This window comes from Ctenopharyngodon idella, chromosome 10, assembly GCF_019924925.1.
Source record: "Ctenopharyngodon idella isolate HZGC_01 chromosome 10, HZGC01, whole genome shotgun sequence".
Classification (NCBI taxonomy): Eukaryota; Metazoa; Chordata; class Actinopteri; order Cypriniformes; family Xenocyprididae; genus Ctenopharyngodon; species Ctenopharyngodon idella.
In genome coordinates, this window is record NC_067229.1 from 20,124,484 (window position 1) to 20,148,088 (window position 23,605).

At 38.2% G+C, this 23,605-nt stretch overlaps 1 protein-coding gene across 6 annotated transcripts in view; it reads right to left on the reverse strand.

Annotated features, from left to right (window-relative positions):
• LOC127520123 (phospholipid-transporting ATPase IF-like) overlaps positions 1–23,605 on the reverse strand; it is a 58,581-nt gene continuing 34,976 nt past the window's right edge. Inside the window, exons 19-32 of one of the 6 annotated variants that reach the window (XM_051907972.1) lie at positions 22,769–22,972; positions 20,149–20,302; positions 19,908–20,010; positions 19,660–19,805; positions 19,515–19,574; positions 18,617–18,744; positions 16,882–17,020; positions 16,469–16,492; positions 16,025–16,090; positions 15,845–15,948; positions 13,519–13,684; positions 9,011–9,138; positions 4,755–4,888; positions 1–1,484 (exon numbers count right to left, since the gene is read on the reverse strand). In XM_051907972.1, coding sequence (XP_051763932.1) covers positions 4,786–4,888; positions 9,011–9,138; positions 13,519–13,684; positions 15,845–15,948; positions 16,025–16,090; positions 16,469–16,492; positions 16,882–17,020; positions 18,617–18,744; positions 19,515–19,574; positions 19,660–19,805; positions 19,908–20,010; positions 20,149–20,302; positions 22,769–22,972 — 1,525 coding nt within the window. In that variant the 3' untranslated portion in view covers positions 1–1,484; positions 4,755–4,785. Of the gene's footprint in view, positions 1,485–4,754; positions 4,889–9,010; positions 9,139–11,178; positions 11,265–13,518; positions 13,685–15,844; positions 15,949–16,024; positions 16,091–16,468; positions 16,493–16,881; positions 17,021–18,616; positions 18,745–19,514; positions 19,575–19,659; positions 19,806–19,907; positions 20,011–20,148; positions 20,303–22,768; positions 22,973–23,605 lie in introns of those variants that run through there. The other 5 variants (XM_051907976.1, XM_051907977.1, XM_051907974.1 and 2 more) reach the window with 5 other exon arrangements.

The window sequence follows — 23,605 nt, forward strand, 5'->3', positions numbered from 1 at the left end:
TTTTGCAAATGTATTTATTCTGTAAATAGAACTTTCATAAACATCGGCAAATAATCATATTCACTGTAAGGAGAGTACAATTAGAAGAACATATGTTTACACAAAAAAAGATAAAACCGCAACATGGATGATTGACATCACAGCTAGATCAGGTAAGTCCAGTCTAGATTGAGTCTTATTGCTAATGTCTCTGAGTAACAAGTGGCATACTGCATTGCTATATAATTCATGAAAACACATTATATAGCAAAACAATTCAGCCGCTGGATTTCAACACAAGATTTGAAACAGTTATGATCAGCGGTCAGGATTCAGGTTTGAACATTGATGTGAGAAGTGATATACAAATAAAAACTAAAGAGAAGTACCAAAATAGAGTAATCCACAATTCAAAACGTAACTATACTCCATCATAAAATCTGATTCTCCAACTGCCACCCGGGTCACGGCACCAGATTTCAAACTGTCTCGCCCTTTGCAGCAAAAAAAAAAGAGAAATCCCAAGACTAGACTCCTCAAAAATGGAGCATTTTTATCATCCAGTTCACTTAGGCCTCTGTTACAGGGTTATTGAGACAGAATGACCAAAGTGTAGCATGCAGTCTGATATCATAAACTTCAATATAGTTGATCTAAGCAAGTTTAAAACGGTTGTCTCAATGCTCCGACTTTACAATAACCCACAGTCCATGTAGGATGAATATCAGACTATGCCCTCTTACACGATTAAATACACACACGCATACACACAAAACAAAATAATCAAACAGCTTTGACAAGTGGTTAGCAACACAAGCAGAAAAACAAGGAACACAGCAACAATGATAAATGAACTGATGACAATAGTTAGAAATGACAATTTAGCATGTGCAAGACAGAGGAAACGAGAAATAATATGCAGGCACACGACTGATGGAGGTTAAAGTGATTGAGTTCAAGAACGATATGCGAGGTTTCCATCAAAAACTCCGCAACATTCATGCATCAAGATAATCTGTACAAACCAAGACAGTCTGGGTGTACAGGTAGGCATCTTAGGGTAGGAGGCTACAGGTTTGTGAGCTAGAGCTACACTGCGCTCACATTTAATACCTTGAAAATCAGGCAATTAAAAGAGGAAATTATGGCTTCAAACAGACCCCCTCATTTTCCTCAGGAAAGATGGTGGCCCTTTTTGTACAGTTCCATGGTTTACGAGCAGCGGAAACTTTCAAGTTAGACACATCCTTTGGTTTTTGGAGGAACCTGCTGCGTATCCTTTGTTGCTGATCACATATGACGTGACACTCTGATTAACAGAGCTTTTAAAGTGTGACATCTGTGAAAGTCTGGCTGGTGATTGGACAAGGGCAGGGGGAAGGGGTAAAGGGTAGGCCGGCTGTTTCCTTTTTGGGCTGGTGCATTAGCAATGAGAGACCTCCATGGGTGAGAGCGTCAGGATGCTCCGGTCATTGGAGAAGAAGGTGTCAGAGTCGCTCCAAGATCTGGAAGTATCAAGGAAATTGCGAACAATGAGGGGGACAGTGTGGATAGTTTGGAGACGTGTTCAGAACATTACTTGATTTGTCTCACTTAAAAAAATAAAAAATTCATCCTGTTAGATTAAAATGTCCAAAATGCTTGTAAGATTAATTTCAAAATGATGGTTTAAAAATTAATAAAATTTACTTTAAATTGACACCTTGTGTAACTCAAACAATCACTGAGGAATAGCTAACTTTAGCTCTTTATTTGTATCCTGTTAGGTTTACTGTCTTGCTATTGTGTAAATGAGTTATTAATTAGGTTGCAAGAGTATATTTCTAAATCTCTCTTTAAATTAACTCTTAGTGCATGAAGATCAGTATGCAGCAGACAAGAGTCGCAGCCAATGGAGAAATGGATGAGGACATGTTAGTGCAGGATGGGTTAATGTGCATGGTTGATGGACAATAAACAAATATAAACACAACATCCTTCCACAGCCTTGACATTTACATAGATTACATTCTTATGAAAGTATTAACCTTTTTCTAGGCATAATATGTAGGGTATGATACCTATATATGAAACAAAGATTATTTACAGCATATAAGTAAATATAGAAACTAATTCATAACATAAATCTATTGCTTGTAGAAAAATATGTGTATATAGGTTTACTATAAAATTTATATTATATTTGTAAATAGAGTGGAATTAAGCAGCCCTTGAGGATCGAAGCCGCTCCAAAGCTGTATTCCTCAAACGCCATACCTGCTACTCTTGAACACCAGAGGGCATTGTCTTTATCAAAAGGACTAATCCCCTTAAAGAACAGCCATACTATATAGGTCCATGCTATATAAGATCAAGAATACACCGATAGCTACAGTAATGCAATTATCTTTGGATTACGTGTAAGAAAGTAGTAGAGGTCAAATTAAATGTACCATCTTCATATGTTGCAGATGAAGACAACCGTTTTAAGATCTTGAAGAGGTAAAAAGTTTAAATTAGAGTGTGTGTTTGCATTTATTTGATTAAATGTATGTATATTCACGGTAAATGTGGCTTACTGACTTCATACCATAGTAAACAATCTCTTTCATTGTCTAAAGCAGTGGTTCTCAACTGGTTTTGCTGTGGACATCAAGTGATGACCCAAGTGCCAAAATCATACAAAAGCACATTGAACAAAGCTACGCAAGGGTAAAGAAACACTGCTTGTTTTGGAGGATGAGGGCATGCTGGCGTCTGCCTACTCTTGCGTAGCCAGACCTTCAGACTGACGGCAAAAGGTCTGGGCTTTCATTGGCCAAGGAATGCCCAAGAGGCCGTCTGACTGACATGTAAAGCAGCCAATCAAAGTTTGTTTTGTTCTGCGTCATGTTTAGGGGCTTGAAAATGCAATGCCGATGTCCCTACAATAACAGAACGGTGTGTAAAACACTTGGACGTATTTTAAAGAGTCTATGCCACAAACTTTACATACTTCACATAATTTTAAAAATCCAGCATTTAGATCCTGATAAGTGCTCATTGTCACAGTTGTAAACACAACAGCTTGCTTTTTCCATAAGGGGGTTTGGCATCACAGCATCTTTCAACCAACCAGATGACGACTTCGAAACTGAAGTGTTTTCAAATTTGTGTGCCATAATGCATCAGATGTTCAGCCAACGGTCTGTGGGCATGACGTCTGATGCACAGACATATAAGAAATGGGAAGTGTGTTTTTTAAAATTTATTTTTGCCATTTTTGCCTGTATTGTGACATTGCTGTATAGAGAATTGGCAGGAAGCAAAGTGGGAGACGAGATCAGTAAAAGTCTATGAGCCGGGACTCAAACTCAGATTGTCTGAAGCGCAAATAGTGCTACATGAAGTGCGGCTCACAAAGCCATAAGCTCCAACGATATGGGAAATGTTTATCTTTCCTATTACAAATTTAAAACCGCAACATGTAACCCAGTTTTGGACACACCGTGTCCTACCAGTTGAGAACCACTAGTCTGAAGACAAATGGAAGAAAAGCAGTACAGACCACTGATAAATGAAACAATGTATAATTGTTTAGAAGCTTCATTTGAGATAGACAAGACGGAGATGGAAAAACAGGGTAAACGAACAGCGATAAAGCAGAGTAAACTGTCTAGGTAGAACAGACACTCTGGCATTCACCGACCACTTAACACACTGAATATGAAATGCTGCCTCCATGCAGTTAGACAGACTGATTTGACTTCCGTAAGGCTTCAAGTTTAAAATTACAAAAGCAATTCAAAAATCCTCTTGGAGACTACAGTTACCAGTGTCTCACTCACTCATGATATGGTCCCTTGTTGATTTTGCCTTTGCAATAAATGAGCCGATCACAGCGGCGGTAGCTTTTGACCGTGGCTACCATTGGCCAGTCAGAGCAGAGGTCTTCACTAGTACCCTGCTCTTCAGTGGCAGTGTTCTAGCAGTAAAACTGGAACAGGAATCTTAAATTTAGTGAGACCAGGTCTCCGTGTACTCATTTCACCACTGTGGAGTAGCTTCAGAAGCGCCCTGCTTCTCAAAGTGCGGATACAGACAGTCAAAACGATTACACTAAAAGCTGAGGCTTAGGAGTGCATTACAGTCGCATGCCATCACAAACCCCTCCAAGGAGAGGAACACACGCAAGGCAAAGACTAAGACGCAGATTAAAACACTTGAACAGGGATGCAACGTCTCAGAACACGTAATGACATGGATCAAGTCATATAGTCCAACATTCGACAAGCATATACTTGCATAAATTGGCGCTATAAACGTTTGCCTTGCTAATAACTAGGTGTGATGTCTGAGAACAAGGATGACGAGATGGCTTCAGCGATTATGGACTCATATGAGGCACAAAATTTATGGTGAATCTTCAGCAGAGAACATTTATCTGCTACATAGAGAAGACACGAAAAGCGACACCAGCAAAGAAGGACGCACCTCGAAAGAAGATAAAGACGATGAAAGACGAAGACAATGGCAGAGCAGACTCAAAGTAACTCCATGACAATTTTCTATGTCTTCTTGTATACGTACGTACCTGGAGCCTCCCAGGTGACAAAGCTTTCTTGAACTTCTAGCTAAACTTTGTTACATTAAAGGCAAATGAATGCACCCGTTTCTGTCTTAAATTCTACACTGTAATCTTTAGGGAATGCTTTGAGTGCGGTGGCAGCCCTCACTCATCCAGTGCTGCTGGCTCATCGTGCTCCAGCTTGTAGGAGATGTGCTTACAGCAGAGGCTAGAGAGAGAGAGGTCGCACCTTGTGGCCCGAGCGGGGTCGCATCGGCCCATTATTCGCTCCACCAGCCGGCCCAGCCGTGAGCAGGCGTTTTGCCCCTCTGAGAAACAGCACATGGAGTCCACGCATCCGATGCCCTGGTAGGCCTCAATAAACTGAAAAAAGAAAGAGAGGTGAGCCAGAACACGAAAGAGATGAAAAGCATGAAACCAAACAGTTTCTAACAAACATATAATTTGCTCACTGACATCCATAATAGGCAATGACTAGATGTCTTAATTTTGTCATATCGGAGACTCTTTACACATCAAAATGTATAATCTTACATTTTACAACAGCACTTTCACAAACAGGGCACAAAATTAGGCTTGAAACTTAAGGTGTTTAAAATGGGCCTCACTCTTATTTTGTAATTGCTTGTGGTGATTTTCTTCATTGTATGTCTTTTTGAATGCATTAATCAGCTTTGTTCATAGAAATGTGTCTTTTAGTACTGAAAAGTCCAAAGTATACAAAGATGCATACTGAAGAACACGTAGCCTTTCAAAGTATACTTCACTTGATAGCTTGCATAGATAGGCTCCAGATCTGTACTATTTTTGTCCAGAAGACAGGAGCGATAAAACTGTATGTTCTACTCCTTTAAACTACAGTAGCGAGTATCTCTTAACCACCTCACAAAAGCGCTCATCAACTTGGACGTCTATTGTTGGTGCTTTTACAGTAGTTTGTTGTTCTGTCTTTCATTTCTTTTTCGACTGTGATACAACAAAACAGCTTAGTGTTGCCACCTTGTGGTCCAACTAATTAAGTGCAAAAAAAGAAAAAAACACAAGCTAGTATGCACGGTTAAGAAAATCAAGTTGAGCATGTACAATATGTGCATACTATAATGTTGACGAAATATGTCACTCACAGTTTACACATAACCTAGCTTATGTGCTGCACACATCCTGAAAAGTGAAGACAAAACATTTCGATCACCCCTTGGGTGGCTGGCTGCAGTAAAGGTCATAAACCCCGCACTCTCCATGTAACTGAATGGGATGTAGGCCAAACTAAAAAAATCCAATTACACTTCATATAATTTTATTTTGTCAAAGATGGTTTCTGACAATTTAGGTAGTTCTTATGCTGATGTATGTTCAAGTGGCCGTTCTTCTAATAAGTTTGGTATTAGTTATTTATTTGATGCTATAAAAACAGAGTAACATCATGATTGATAGCTGTGCTTGTGATTAGAGTCTGTGGGAGTGTGGGCGGGACCTTGATACCGCGGCTCCACCTCTGGATCACTACTGCGCAGGCTTGGGATATTCTGGCTTCATTCACAACTTCCATTATTTTTTATTTATTTATTTATTTATTTTTTTTATACAGTCTATGGTAAAAACTGAAGCACACCTTGGGTGTAAAATGATGTGACTGAGAAGCAATACATAGACCTCAATTACAGATAATGAAATTTGTTGTGGATTATTTTCATTATTTTTACTTCATTATTTATTATTTTCAGCTACATGAAGCCAAACTTTGGTTTGTAGTTTGTAGTCATAAACCTTTTTAAATTTTTCAGTAAATATTAGTTTGATCATATTTCTTACACTAACTTTATTTGAGTTTTTGTTTTTTTGTACAATGAATCAAATGTCAGTTCAATACATTATGTCAGAGAACTTGAGTAGGTCAAGACCATTAAGATCTTTGAGTGGTGTGTAATGTAATATTTGGTATTTGTGCTTTTATTACTTTAAATGAAAAAAGTAATGGTGCACCAATTTGTACACTATTTGAGGAAAGTTAAAATGTTGCATGTTAAAATAAGATGCATGTTTAAATAACACCTGAACAGAGCCTCAAATACAGGACATCTGGTCATCCCAATAATAGGAGGCATAGCTTGAAACACCGAACTCAAAACATAAATGCAGTGTATGGTTATACATATACATGAGAGGTCTGAAATGAGACAATGAATGACCAAAAGAAAAAAAAAAAAAAAAGAGAAAAAAAAGAATGATGCAGTCTCTTCAGAAACACAGACATCCTTGGCCTCTGCCCTGGACAGAAATTACAGTTCCATTTAACTCCTTTACTCAATACTCAATTACTGACGACAATGCTAAAGACCTGCATGTTAAATTACAGCCTGAGCACTCCAACAAGTCTTTATTCAAATCAGATTCCCAATCAGATTCACTCAAAAACCATCCAAGGAGGAAAAAGAGTGTATGCAGCCAGAATTGAGGAAGTCAATTCTTTGATCTCTCTCAGGCAACCTGACTAGGCATTATGCAAATTACAAATATTAACATTAAATCCTTCTTGACCCTCTTTAGCATGCCTTGCAGAATTAGCAGTCTTGAGACAAATGTGTTTGTTGACTAATGCATAAACGAGAAGTTTAGGTATATGCGCACTTATTTCTAGATGAAATGTTGTTTGATGATTGACCTAGCTAACAAATATTGTGAAATATAATGGCCGACAATCTCCAATCTCCAACACATTCAGCCATGGCAGAAATACAGTCCATGTTTCTTGTTAGCCTGTGTTTGACCATGTTCTGGGTTAAAGATTTAGCTATTACGACATCGACCTTGGCAGTTCTGCTAAAAATCAATATTAGCAGGAAGTTGCTGAAAGATTAAATGCAGTGTGACTTTAACCGTGTCCTGTAATTGTAAACAACGAGCAGTTCTAATCAAAAGCAGAACCTGTCCAATAATCGCTGGAGGGTATGACTAACCACCAAATGAAAAACGACGCTGCTGTCATTTTATTTCAGCTACAAATAAATGTTCTAGATATTAATAAATCACATTTACCCGTTGAGTATCTGTAGAGGCAAGAGAGTCATATGAACAGCTGTGGCTGAAACTGTACAAGGGCTCACTTACTGTAGCAAATTGTTGAGTTCTTGGTCTCAACCTGAGTTTAATTGAGCACTACATACCTGAAGCGAGAAAACTGCTTTCAAATAGTCAAATCAAACTGATGTGAAACTTGGGTTTGAAGTAAAAGCTCAAGTTTGAAAATGCGCGTCAATCGCCAAATCTTTTACTGTGTGTACTGAATATAGGAGTCACTTCTGAACTGTAAACCAAAAAAGTTGGCAAAATAATTAGTTTTGGTGGCCAAAAAAAAAAAAAAAAAAAAAAAAAAAAGGTGACACTTAATTAGAGCTGCAACAACGAATCGATAAAATCGATAATGAAAATATATCAACAATTTGATTATTGATTTATCACGTCTGTGCATAGAAAACATTTCTAGTCACTGGACTTTAAAGGAGCGAGTTATGCATTTATATGGACAAAGAACATCTGGAAAATAGTGGAGGATACAGAATGAGCTGTTGTGTGAAAAGTGCACAACCAAAAGTTGTCCGAAACATTAGAATGCTTTTTATTAAGCACTTTCAATGAACATTATTATAACTATGAATATTAGTTATTATTTTGCCCTGTACGTTGCTTTGACAGAAATGTTTGTCTCAATTTTTATTTTATTTTTGGGGGTTAATCAAAGTTAATTGATTAATCAAAGAAATAATCAACATATTAAATGATTATCGAAATAATTGTTAGTCGCAGCCCTAACACTGCATTAAAAAACAGTTTGGTAAACATCAGTATATGCATTTAATTAAGTAGTTAAGTTTTAAAAAATAAGTTTAATTGTCGCTACCACAATTTTTTCAGGAGTAAATTACTAAAAACTCTACACTTAATGGAATTAAGCAGGAGCAGAGTGACAACCATATTTGCCTGCAGTGTATACATGGCCATAGTATGACAAAAACATGCTATTATAATTATAAAGAAATCCCCGTAGCATAAGCTTTACTAACAACCATTAGTGAATCACACATAGCGGTCAGTAACTGTTCATTTATGATGGAAAAAACAGCAGCTCATTCAATCAAAGTTGATGAAAATACAAACAAGTGATTGCTTTTAAAAAATACTGATGTCATACTAATACAAAAGCAATATCACAATGAGCGAGGGGAAAAATAAAGATGATTATAAAGACATGCATACATAAGGCACTTGAGACGAAGATTAGATTAGTCCAGCTGAGACTCCAGCGAATGGATAGTAATGTAACGGACAAAGATCTAAGACTCATGCCAGCTTTAAGTGCCACCCAGAGCAACCCCGCTCCTGGTTACATCACAGGGAGAACTAGTGTCACGTGACAGGATGTTTGGGTCATGGCGGTCCCATACTGTACACACACAGACGGAGGCCTGAGAGGGGGTAGAGTACTACCTAGGGGAAGGGTGGGGCTGCACCAGAGGTGGAGGAAAAGCAGCGATCAGTGGCCGATTGTCCTCCCCTCTGCTCCCGATTTCAGCAGTGTCATATTCTGAGCTGACTGAAACCTTATCCGCTTCCATCTGGAAGAACAAAACAACGCGGTAAGTCTCCCAAACGGATGAAAACAGAAGAAAGGTGAACGAGCATTGAAACTGCCCCAGGTCTACTGCAAGAAAACACTTCTTCTGAAGTTGAAGGCTCTGTTGCAAAACCTAGTGATCTGCTTACGCAGATAGCATTTTAAGGCATCCGGGCACTCTAACGATTGGAAGGCTGTTCCAAAAAAAACTTTTGACCAAATTTTAAGGCAGCATCCCATATTCCTTGCAGAGAAAGCAATCCAAGAACGCATTGTGTTGAATACAGTGAATGATATGGGAATAATGACAAAATATACATCCAAAGCTATTCTGCTGTCTAGCAAACAAACCAACCCTAAATAACTGCTTCCCAAACAGCATCCTTTTTTATGGATCATTTTATAATTTTGAAGTGCAGGTTTATGCAAAAATGGTTGAGTAGACATCACCAGAATCAGTAGTTCATCCATTGTGGACCATCATTTTTGCTTTGTTCCTAAATTACGAATTTCCACCCACAAAAATGTCACTGCCAAACCAAGAGTCTTGCTATTGGTTGCTTGTTGCAAATTTATGAGTCAAAGTTTACCAAACTTGCACATGACATGAAATTCACCAAGGGAAATCTATTCACCAGCAGAAGTCCATCAGGTGATATTCTTGCAATGGTAAATGTGGCCACAACTTTATGTATTAGCAACATGCTAACATTACACTTTACTGAAAAGAATTGTGAGTCTACTCGATTTTGTATTTTACATGAGACTATGTTCTGGAATATGTTCCAGATCAGTTACTTATAAGCTTCCATTTCAGTTACACTCTTATTGAAATAGTTAAATAAAGGTTCTTTACTAGCATCTGGTTCCATGAAGAACGTTTAAGGGTAGGGTCACACCAAACCGACACCAAAGAACTAGCATAAAAGCCGACTGTGTTGTCGCCTCGCGTTGGGGCAAAAAAACTGCACATGAACACACCAAGAGAAATATGGCTGACTCACGTTAATATTAAACATTCACCCAGGAACACTCAGGTACATGATGTAAAATTAAAACAAGCCTTCTGTCTGTACCGCCTTGACTTGTTTGCTCACTCTTTTGCTATTATTCTCACGCTTCGACTTGTTCACTAAACCGAACAGCAAATCAAGAGTTCTCTCTCTCTCCTGACTACATGCTGAATCGCCAGCCATGCTGAATTTTAAGCCATCTGAAAAACCCAGATGGCTTAAAAACGATCCGACGTTGCTCTACGGCCAATCAACAGCTTGGTGTGTCCTGGGCTTAACATCCATGGAACCTTTCCATTCCACAAAACGTTCTTTAGTGGAAAAGAGTTCTTTAGATTATTAAAATGTTCTTAACACTAAGTTTAGAACTGTTCACTGAAAGGCACTTTGGAACCCAAAATAGATCTTCTATATAGCCATTTTGCTGCTTCTATATTGCGTCAAAAAGCCACTTTTGGAACATTTTTTAAGAGTGTAGGATGCTGCCTTAGAAGGAAGTAAACAGGAAGACAGGTCACTAGGTTTTGAAACAAAGTGTGGGTTTAGAAACCCAACAACAGAAGTTGGTGGGTTTTGTCTGGTCAATTTTAAGATCTGAAAAATGTTTGCTGAATTTCCACACCGTCAAATTCAGATTTAAAGTAAGCATTTTTACTGATGTCTTGCTGTAGCTGGACTGGAGATCATTTCTCTGCTCGTTGGTAGAGACTAAAAAAAAACAAAAACAAAAAAAAACAAACAATCGTTTTGGGAGCATGCAGTCCAGGTATACAATTTTTTTTCAGAGAAAAAGATTTCATAAGCGGGTGTACAAAGAGCAGTGAGCTCAAGCCCATGCTGCACGAGGAAACATCTCCAAACACGGCCACGTCTGGTTTAAATCTGACCTACATGCACTTGCAGGTACGGGTTACACATGCAGAGTGAAAGCACATCTGTTGTTTATTTCACTCTCCTCTCTGGGTTATCTTTGAGTGCTTGTTAGTTTTTCCACCGCATGCAGTGTGAGAGTGTCTCTCCTACTCTACCTAATCTTGCCCAGCTGATTCTTGGCTCTGGACAGAGGCTGAAGTGCGATGAAGTCATCACCTATAGCCACACGGTTGGTGTACATCTACAGAACACAGAGGGTCAGTGAAGAGAAAGAAAAGTCACATGTGCATTTATACACACTAAGACACTACAGACCACTCACCACACACATTCAGAAATGACAAAGACAGGAAACAGGAAACAAGCAGCAGACGCAGATACAATGCACTTCAAAACTATCAGGTGTCATCCGCAGGGCAGCATGTGCTGATGGCACAGAACTGTACTGCAGCAATAGACGCTCAACTTCAGTTACTGTCTCACTTATATAAACATTTTATCCCCCTGTGAAAAAAGGCAGAGGGTGAGACGCAGGGAATTAATCTTTCTCCCACTTCTCTTTTTGTCACCTTTTGGACTGTCCTATCCAAATAAAGGCAAAAAAAAAGCAAAAAATAAATAATTAAAAAATGTAGGATAATACAAAAATTGTGTCACATTTTTGGGCTTGTCTCTCTCATTCGGCACAAATCCAAATTTTCCATATTGGCGAAGTAACATTTGGTTGCTATCTGCATTATTTATTTTGTTAACAAAGATTTAAACTTCACTGAACTTTCATTTTCGTAAAACCGGGTTTGAAATACAACCCCCAGTGGTACTCCGATGTTGCAGTGAGATGGTTGTCATGCTGAACAGCACAGTCCTATGCAAAACAGTAACCTAAAAACAACTAGGAATTAGGACTCACCCCAAACCTAAAATTTATGAGCTTACAGTTTCACTTATAGCCGTAGTTTCATTACAAAAATGTATATTTTTAACTTTTCACCTAATATATTATCTAATCCGCACTGCTTGGTTTATACGAGTAGCAGTGTTTTGTTCAGCTTTTGGAGTGTTTGCTGTTTGAAATTTCTCATACACAACAGAAATGCAAAAGTTTGTGCCTTTAAGTCCCCAATATACTTCCCCAATAATAAGCCAAAAATCGGATGAACGGGTGTGCTGTCATCTCGAACAAAATCAAAACCAAAATTGGTATGGACTAGGGATGTGCGCAACGACTAATTTCATAAAGGTTTAAAGGGAAATTTTGCAACCGACTAGTCGACTAGTCTAAACCCCCGGGCCCCCGAGACAATCTGTGCGATTCATTTGAAATAGACTACTTAATCTATGAACAGTCAAATCCCATACCGAATGCCGCTAAAAAGTAGGTCAGAGACATGCGATGTGCTTGCCTTGCATTATCATTGTATATTAAAACTTAAGTATTCACTTAAGCAATGTTAGACATTATATTTATTCAAATCAACTAAATCAATAGGCAGTGCAGGACCAATTAAACCTAATAGTCTATTATAGACAGATAGTCAGCACGCTAAGGTATTGTTCTTCGTTACCATGGCACCAACGACTTGCATGTTCGGGTTTGAGAAGAGAAAGAAAAGCTTGAAGTAAGCCCTCATAACCAGTAGTATAAGCAAGCTTAATTGTTATATGCTAGTTTGACATGACATCGAAGAAAACGGAAAAGCTTTGTCTAGGCTGTCAAAATACTCCCTCACCCTGCTTATCTTCTGAGTGAACATTTCTCTGAACCCGCCGCGAGCGTCACCGAGAAAACCAACGCATGCAAAATCTGAGGTAAAATTAAATGATTTTGTTTTCCACTACAGATATACACTTTTCAAAATAATATATTAATTTTAAAATGTAACATTAACACGACAAATCATTAAATGTGCCAAAAAAATAAAAATATATATAGTTTTTTCAAGTCGACTAGCAGCAGCAGTATCGTTTAATCAACTAGTCGAATAGTCTTACACATTCCTAGTATGGACTACTAAAATTTTTGTATTGTGACAATCGTAGTCTCACTCAAATGAGGAATTAGTATGTTACTTAAATGAGGAACTTTAACATCCTGTCAGTGAGGAAGTTTTTTTTCAAAATGTTTACACAAATACTTATTCACAGAAAGTAAGCATGACGTTATAACCTGCCATTATTTATTCTCATAATTCAAAGAGACAAGATGCATTGCACTTCCAGAGTCCAGAAATAAGTGTCCGCTGCAGAAGATTTTTAATATTAAGATGCTGGTGCTGTACTGATGCAGTATGATACAGTATGTGTGAGTGAGTTTGTGAGTGAGTTCAAGTGAAGGTGGGCTGCTGGTGAGAAATCATGCGGTGACGTGAGCCACATGCTTTACTACTTCATCAGTGTCAACTTAGAAAGCATAAATATAGCACAATTACATATGTGACACAATATTCTCATCTCTCACTCCATCTCAGTGTTTGTGTTTGAAATCTGACACTCACCTGAGATTTCTGCGTGCTGGTTGGGTGCAGGTGCCTGTAAAAGACTTTCTTGATGACATCTGGAAACAGGCAGGTGATGATGATGATGATGATGGCAAACCAGGCCGAGCCGCTGGACAGCAGCTGAACAAAGACGAAGTACATGTCCTGTGTGTGAAGGAATGGCCTAACGGAGGGGGATAAAATCAATTAGACTCCAATTAGTCAAAATCAACAAGGGTTTGATGATACTGCTACTAGTGCTGTCAAATATCCAACTAATAAGCAAATGGGCAATTGTTTCAGAGGCACAGCCAAATATTGAGCACATCTTGACTAAAATCCAGAGTACATTGCTGCTGGTCATGTGGGACCAGATACAATGTCAAAGAACAAACGGTTATCTCCAGCAAATCAATGCAATTCAATAAATGTGGTTTAGAAGGGACAACAACCAATTTAGACATTGTTCTTGACTTCCATTTTCTCACACAGGACAAAAAACAAAACAAAAAAAAAAAACACAACAATTGCATTTTATGACACTTCTTTTAAGCAGCGACTTAAGTCGTTCTAGATTACTATACTATATAACATAAGATTCTAGGTTACTATACTATATAATATAAATATATCGGTATTTGGCATTTTTTAAATAATCGGCACCAGTACTTTTCTGTTTGGCCGATGTGTTGTAAGCAGGACTTTTATTTTGACAGCGTCTGAGCACACAGCGCTTCAATTCTCCCTCTATAACAGACCCATAATGCCTATGGCCCTGTTTACACCTGGTATTAAGATGCATTTTGGTCAATCGGATCACAAGTGTATGATGCTAAATACAGGTGTAAACGGGGTGTAAAAAGTTTTGAGCTTGTCCACTTTCGACCACTTCCAGAGGTAGTTGAAAACGCATTCTACTGGATTGCTTTCATAGTGGTAACGTTCATGTGGTCGAACGTGTTTGAACAGCCACGAAAGCCTACTGACCTAATGCGTACACATTATGAGAAGAGCGCTAGCCAGACGGGATTTAAATTTTGTTGGATGAAGATCCAAGTTTGGTTTGAAGATGAAAAATGTACTAAGCACAATGTTCTCTCACCATTCCTGATCTCTTACACATACTCACCGTGTTCGTCATGGTCTTGCGGCTCTCAGAGCAGAAATGAAAGCTGATGCTCTCTGTATATTTTCCGTCACCTCTGGCTCGTTCATACGTAAATTGCTCGAGCTTATTCTGTCCATACAAAAACCCATACATATACCCGCCCATAGACCCTCCCCTTGAAGAAATCAGTCCATTTGTGATCCAAAACACATCTTAACCCTTTCGCACGTAAGTTTAAAATATTCTGGCTGACCCCTCAGCGTGAGTTTTTTAAGGTGACCGTTATTTAGAACGTATCACTTTATTGCTTCCATGGTGACGCGTCATAGTTTGTTACGTGACACACCGCAGCGCTGTATGACTGATGATCTGCTTTTATCTCATTTTTCCTTTTTTATTCAAAATATTCACAAATTTGTTAACTATAGCATGAAATATCTGATATTCCGATTGTCAAATATGTGCAAGTGGATGTGTTTTGCTGTTTAAACACCTTTATATCGATCATGTTAGATGAGCTATATGCTCGATGGGCGCCGCCATGTTAGTTTGCGCCGCACAGAGAATTGGATCTGTTGGATTTACAACCCGTGAATTCGTCCACTTCTCCCGAAATACATGAAAGTAAGTGAGTCGGTGAACTGGGGAAGAATAGAGTAAGCTTTAAAGTTACTTTCACAATGTGTATCTGTTATGAATAAAACCTGTCGTCTAATTATAATGGAAAGGGCTGTTATTTCCGCTTCTATAGACATCATTGTGTATTTTACAAACTCTAAATATATTGTTTTGTTAGTACTCATGTGTATTTAAATGTCTGAAACCTAAAATAAACATTATTTGGTTGAAAACACTGCATATATGTAATATATGAAAACCGCTGCACGCGTGGTTTAGCGCCAGCCAAAGCGCGCACGCACATTTGAATTTGGCAGTTGATCACGTGATGCGCTGAACGTTCTAATCACACTGGTGTGATCGTACGCGTCAAAGGGTTAATACCAGGTGTAAACAGGGCCAGAGATGACACTTTGGATATGAGGTGGGAAAACACGGTTTCTTGAAAGTTCATTGATTAACTTTTTCAAATGAAATGTAAAAAAAAAAAAAAAAAAAAAAAAAAAAAAAAAAGCACAAAATTACATATAAATGCCACCATTTCATGAGAACAACCTATACGCAGTGTTCTGCTTGTTCTTCTGTAGGCATTATGGGAAAACACCGGCAATACAGTACCAGATGATGCCGCCATAAAACAAGGAGAAGATGAAGTAGAAGGCGATGGAGCCCCATGTGACAAAGTGATTCATCCACGTCCAGAAATGTGTCTCTAAGGCCAGCTGTGAAGAGAACGGTGCAAATGAAGCTCACGTGTCATTTACAAACCCATCTATGAGGCATTTACGCATGACTTACCTTCAGCGTTACCGTAATAACCATCACAGTGAATACTAAAGTGCCAAACGTCCAGTTTCCGAACATCTGCAAGAAAGAAACACATTTTAAAGATAGTATCAAAAGATTATGCCACCGGGTTGTTAATGTTGTATGGTGCGACTCTACGAACTAAATATCTGGAGGGTTTCAATTCATCCAAAATGAAGGATGTCATAAACACTGCTCGATTGCTTTATATCAGAGGGAGATTCCAGCTTGTCGGAAGCCATTTGCTATCATGCAAAAGGCGAGTGAGGGAGCGCTTCCAAATCTTTTCGCAACTCACCCCCGTAATTGAGGATGGCAGTGTATCAAAAGAATACAGATCAGAGGCACTCGTGCAGCGAGTGCTAAACCAAACCACAGAGACAGCTGGTCATTAGAAAGGACACATGCATCAACTGGAATCCAGTCAACTCTTACCAGTTGCCTGTTAGCTCGCAAAATCTGAGAGCATGCAGAGCAGGAAAGAGAAAAAGATAAGCAGAAAAGAGAGAGAATATGGATAAGTAGTAAAAGCCAACATCCACTGACACCTAACAGTATGGTACAAATGTGCCAGATAACGGTGTAATTAGTTTGAGGATTGATGCTTAGTGTCTGTAAGCTGGAGTTAATCAATAGTCACTAAGGCTAAGTAACAGTTATTATCGTCTAAGTGCATTCATTATCTTAAGCGCTTCTAGCTAAATATTTCAGATAGCATCTCGGAGATCTATATGTGGGGGATTTCAAAGACTTTCATGCTAGCAAAATGATAGTACTGCCACAAACACACATGAGCTTGAATGACAGAACAGGAGACGAGGTGGAGATAAAGGCGGAGAGATGCTGACCTGTCCGTTTCCCATCAGCGTGGTGTCTTCTCCCATCAGGATGTAGGACCCAAAGAAGAAGACGAAGGCGTGGCAGAAGCCCAGGAAGGTCCAGTACAAAAAGGTTTTAAAGGAGAGCTGGGAATTTTTACTGATGTCTCTGATGAAGGGAAAGAATATTACATGTATAGAATATTACATCTTGATTTGTAGTAGTGGAAAAAAACAAAACAAAACAAAAAACAAACAGGATCAAATTACCCATTTACTTCATTTTACTTAATTACTTACTAAGTGCTGTTATTGCCAAATTAAAACTAAAAACTACACACACACACACAAAAAAAAAAAAAAAAGAAGTTTTCGTTAAATGAAATAAAGCTGAAATGTTGCCTTGAGAACTTTTTTTGGTAATATTTTGAATTCAGTTTTATTTTTCATTTTAGTTTAAGATTTAGATAAATCTTGCTGTGTTTTTGTTTTTTCATAATAAAAACTATATACATATTTAAAAATAAGTTTTAGATTTTAGTTTTAGTTATTTTAGTGCTTAAACTTAGAGTGGTCATAAAGTGGATTTTTTATTATTATTTTATAATGTTTCCTAAGACGTACTTATAATGTTAGTATGGTTTTTACATCATAAAATGTCATAATTTAAAAATAAAAGGCATTTTTCTCTCCTAATTTTAGCCCTCTGGCTTGAACGCTCTGTTTGAAGGGGCATATGTCGTATGCAAATGTTTGTGCCCCTGTGACGTCACATTCCACCTCGGATTTAAACAAAGTATTTTTACAGCTTGATTACATAAATCGTTTTTTATTAATGATACAAAGACCTCTTATATGCCAAAAGAACAAGGAAAATTTGATTTCTCATGTAATGACCCCTTTAAACTAAATGAAAATGTTGCCTATATATGTGTGTGCATGTTAAAAATTTTGTAAACATATTGCATAGTTTAGAGTCAATTGTTTTATTTGTGATTATAACGCAATGAAATGCCAAATTGTGCAACATAATTTTTGTCCAGGCTGTCATACAAAGTAACTACGAACATGCAAAAACAATGGAGAACCAATAAAATATATTAACTGATTATGTTGTAGTCAAAGTTTGCTTTTTCCTATGAGCTTTTTGTTTCTCTATGCTTTTTTTTTTTTTTTTTTTTTTTGCATATCATAAAATAAAACCTGTAGCTGTACTTTTTGCCTTTTTTACCAAATCAAAATATTTTCCTCATATTTTGATGGTTTAATCGAACTAGGGTCATTAAAAACAAATCTCTCTCCCGGACATCATTTTGGCCCACTACTGTAAACTGATCAGAGTCAGATTACAATAACTAAATAACTAAACTAACAAGAGTTTACAACTAACAATAACTAAAATGACTGAATATGACATGATGATATATTGACAAAAATTTCAAATGTATCAGTTGATTTTATATTTTATGCACTTTACTTTAAAACCATTTTTGTTAAGAGCCAGTTTTGTTTTTGTAATAAACAATACAAGACAGTGCTGTTTGGTTTAGATTTACTTATTGCACCATTTTATGGACTGCTAATTTAAAAATCGAATGTTCACTAATCGTTTCCCCTAAATGAAAAAGAAAAAAGAAACAACAGTGTTTTGGTAATATTTGAGCTAAAAAACCTGATTATTTTTCATAGTCCTACTGACAGCTCTAGTCGAGGAGGGTGTGTCAGAGACATCTGTAATGTGTGCTGTTGAGTTCTGATGTTGTACCTGTAAAGTGCTGGTTTACTCTGCAGAACATGTGGATGCACCAGCTGTTCAAACAGACTGTATACCAGTATGGGCAGAGAGGTGAAGCAAATATTATACAGCGTCAGATACACGCTGTCATAAAGAGTCTGCGAGAACAAGAGAGCGTGTCAAACATGATGTGTATTATAAAGAGGAACCATTCAAAGTATAATTTCACATTTTTAGAAAAAACTGATTGGTGTTTGCCAATGCAAAACCTGTGCTAAGCTGTTGTGGGTGGATGCTAGGGTGTATCTACATGTTAGATGGCATATTCTGAGTTGTTTTTTGGTGTTATGTATGTGACAGAGCAACATTTATTCAGTAGAAGAAATTCACACACAAAAAGAGTCACACAGAGAATCCACATGACCAACTTGTGAAATCTGCGTCAGAAAACTTTTCATCCTCACATTCACCATGTATTCCAATTGAAATTACTGGATTTTGCTTGCAAAAATTCACTGAACAACAGCAAATGTGACCTCTCCCTAAGTGATGTTGTGTGTAGTTATTCATTTGATATGGTAACCTAGGTAGTTCCTAGGGAGTTGCTAGTTAAGATGCGATCACATTTACTATTGATCTGCAAATTTTCCTGAGTGAAATCCAGTCATTTCAACAGAAATCCATACGATCTGGAATTTCGCGGGAGGGTGAAAGATTCCCCAACACGGATTTCACAACGAGTGTAAATTGGTCACACGGATTCGCTGTTTTCACCATCTGATAGATTGAAAGTGACTTCTGTGTGAGCTGTGCTTCATACATTTCTAGACTACTGACAATAGATAATTTGGCCATGAAATTTCACTAATGTGACCACAACTTAAGGAATGTACCACAATGACATGACAAAACATGAAGAGACACTTACTTGCTGTGAGAACAAACAGAAGAACTGGTATAAAAACTGGGGAGTGATAAAGCACACATTCTACAAGAAAACAAAACAAAGAGCGTTATAAGAACGCAAATCTCCAAAGAAACACAGAAGGCTATACCACTACAAGAAAACGTACCTTGTAGAAAAAGTATTGCACAAGGGTTGCTATTCTAATGTAGTAGAAATGGCCATGTACAAGCAGCAATTTGGCGAGGAACTTGAACCTCGCGATTGCATAGTCGCTGTTTCTTACGGCTTGTCTTCCTTCTTTGCCCATGATTCCTGTATAGAGTTTAATTCATTTAGCTTGATTGAAATTCTTGCAATAACATCTGAATTGCAAGTGGTCAAGCTGCATCTTTGACTTCCTGTTCGGGCACCTACCAATACCAACGTGAGCCTCTTGGATCATGCTGACATCATTGGCTCCATCTCCGATGGCTAATGTAATGGGCTTCTCTGGGGAAGTCTTCAACAGTCTCACCACCTGCCAAACACACAGGAGCCATTAACACCAGCGCTATGAAAACAACAGGGCAGTGTGGGGCAATTTAACGTATTAGTGTGTGAGACCTCTGGCCTGAAACCTGAACAGACATACACAAGAAGGGGTAAGGTAACTCACCTTGGCTTTTTGGAGAGGTGCCATTCTGCAGCAGAGCACCGCCGAGCAGTTCTTACACACCTCCATGAAGAGTTTCTCATGTTCCCGCAGAGCCAGAGAAAGACTTGCCCCGTCTACCACTAACCCGTGCTGGATCACATGATCCTCTTTGATCCTGTACAAACACAGGCAACATCATCACACCCATCTTAAACACCCCAGCTAAACAATTCTCCATCAACAACACATTAGTCCTATTTTTTTCTAATCCTTAAAATGTTAACATTTTTACTTGCCCTGCCAAATTTCTCACTTGCCTCATCACAAAAAGTAATTTATAAATAAATCAAATAGATATTGTTTTATAGTTATTGTGCAGTCCTTACTGTCGAGCCCCGTAGTCCTACATATTTAGTTCTTTATTCCCACCAGCTCAAAATGGAAGGTGTTTTACTCTGAAATGGCATCACTATCATGTCAAGCATGAGTGAAATGACTAGGGGTGTCGATTATTTTAGTAATCAAGTAACCAGTCGATTATTTTGACGATTAATCGAGTAACCAGATAATTTTTTGTGGTCATAAAAATAGACCTAAGCAAACAATAGCCTTTAATTTACTGTGAACGGAGCCGCCCTTGACGACGCACGTAACCTACAAGTATGTAAATAATTAAAGAGCATACAGTGGGTACGGAAAGTATTCAGACCCCCTTAAATTTTTCACTCTTTGTTATATTGCAGCAATTTGCTAAAATCATTTAAGTTCATTTTTTTTCCTCATTAATGTACACACAGCACCCCATATTGACAGAAAAAAACACAGAATTGTTGACATTTTTGCAGATTTATTAAAAAAGAAAAACTGAAATATCACATGGTCCTAAGTATTCAGACCCTTTGCTCAGTATTTAGTAGAAGCACCCTTTTGATCTAATACAGCCATGAGTCTTTTTGGGAAAGATGCAACAAGTTTTTCACACCTGGATTTGGGGATCCTCTGCCATTCCTCCTTGCAGATCCTCTCCAGTTCTGTCAGGTTGGATGGTAAACGTTGGTGGACAGCCGTTTTTAGGTCTCTCCAGAGATGCTCAATTGGGTTTAAGTCAGGGCTCTGGCTGGGCCATTCAAGAACAGTCACGGAGTTGTTGTGAAGCCACTCCTTCGTTATTTTAGCTGTGTGTTTAGGGTCATTGTCCTTTTGGAAGGTAAACCTTCAGCCCAGTCTGAGGTCCTGAGCACTCTGGAGAAGGTTTTTGTCCAGGATATCCCTGTACTTGGCCGCATTCATCTTTCCCTCGATTGCAACCAGTCGTCCTGTCCCTGCAGCTGAAAAACACCCCCACAGCATGATGCTGCCACCACCATGCTTCACTGTTGGGACTGTATTGGACAGGTGATGAGCAGTGCCTGGTTTTCTCCACACATACTGCTTAGAATTAAGGCCAAAAAGTTCTATCTTGGTCTCATCAGACTAGAGAATCTTATTTCTCACCATCTTGGCAAACTCCAGGCGGGCTTTCATGTGTCTTGCACTGAGGAGAGGCTTCCGTCGGGCCACTCTGCCATAAAGCCCCGACTGGTGGAGGGCTGCAGTGATGGTTGACTTTCTACAACTTTCTCCCATCTCCCGACTGCATCTCTGGAGCTCAGCCACAGTGATCTTTGGGTTCTTCTTTACCTCTCTCACCAAGGCTCTTCTCCCCTGATAGCTCAGTTTGGGCGGACGGCCAGCTCTAGGAAGGGTTCTGGTCGTCCCAAACGTCTTCCATTTAAGGATTATGGAGGCCACTGTGCTCTTAGGAACCTTAAGTGCAGCAGAAATGTTTTTGTAACCTTGGCCAGATCTGTGCCTTGCCACAATTCTGTCTCTGAGCTCTTCAGGCAGTTCCTTTGACCTCATGATTCTCATTTGCTCTGACATGCACTGTGAGCTGTAAGGTCTTATATAGACAGGTGTGTGGCTTTCCTAATCAAGTCCAATCAAACACAGCTGGACTCAAATGAAGGTGTAGAACCATCTCAAGGATGATTAGAAGAAATGGACAGCACCTGAGTTAAATATATGAGTGTCACAGCAAAGGGTCTGAATACTTAGGACCATGTGATATTTCAGTTTTTCTTTTTTAATAAATCTGCAAAAATGTCAACAATTCTGTGTTTTTCTGTCAATATGGGGTGCTGTATGTACATTAATGAGGAAAAAAAATGAACTTAAATGATTTTAGCAAATGGCTGCAATATAACAAAGAGTGAAACATTTAAGGGGGTCTGAATACTTTCGGTACCCACTGTATATATTAAACCTGCAGCGCATATATTTATTTAATTGAATCGCAGCCTTTGTGAATTCACAATAGGACTATGCTATAGTATGATTTTTAAATGGTTTTAATATATCGAGCAGCCTTAAAAAATGGTCTAATATTGCTTTTCATGAATTCTTGTCCATGGAATGCACCACTTCCGGTTTTTGGCTGGTTGCTCGACAGGGATAAAATGCAATTGAGGATTTTTAAAAAAATAAGTACTCGAATTTAATCGAGAAATCATGACAGCCCTAGAAATGACACTCTGCATGAGAAGAGTACAAAAGAAACACTTGGAAATCTCAAAGAAAGGGTAACATTGATGTGTTCTACCTCCTGGCTAGTCTGCGGAGCTGCTCAGCACACTCGTTGTCTGTTTTTTGCTGCACGAGCTCCAGGATGTTCATTGTGCGGTGGAAATGACCACAGGAGAGGCTCACGCTAACCGCTGTCTCATGCTTGTCGCCTGTCAACACCCATACCTTGATCCCAGCCAATCGCAGAGCTTCAATCGTCTCCTGAACCTTGTCCTGCAGCCTAGATACACACACACACATACAAGGAGAGAGCAGGTGAGAGCTTAACCAGGGAAAACAAATGACTAATAAATAAAACTCATATGAGGGGTACACCAAATATTCCTCTGAGTTTTCAGGCATCTGCTAAATATCAATCAATCTGTCTGTCTGTGTCTGTATGTTGCTGTCAAACGCTTACTCGCATCCAAAATAAAAGTTTGTGTTTACATAATATGTGTGTGTACTGTGTATATTTATCTATATATAAATACACGCACATACATGTATATATTTAACTATATATTTAACAAAAATATATATTTATATATAAAACATTTATTTTTATATATAATATAAACTACATATAAATATATAAATATACATGTAAATATTTCTTAAATAAATATATGTGTGTATTTATATGTATATGTATTTATATATACATAATACACAGTACATACACATATTAACTATGAAATCAGTTTTATTTTTTCCCAAATTCCATTTTTTTCCATTTTCATTTTTCTGGATACCATTTTTTTCAGTTTTATTTTTTTTTGGACTCCATTTTAATGGTTAAATTAAATTTTAGTAATCAAAAAGCATGTCTAATTAATTAAAATAATGAAACATATCCAATTTACCAACAATT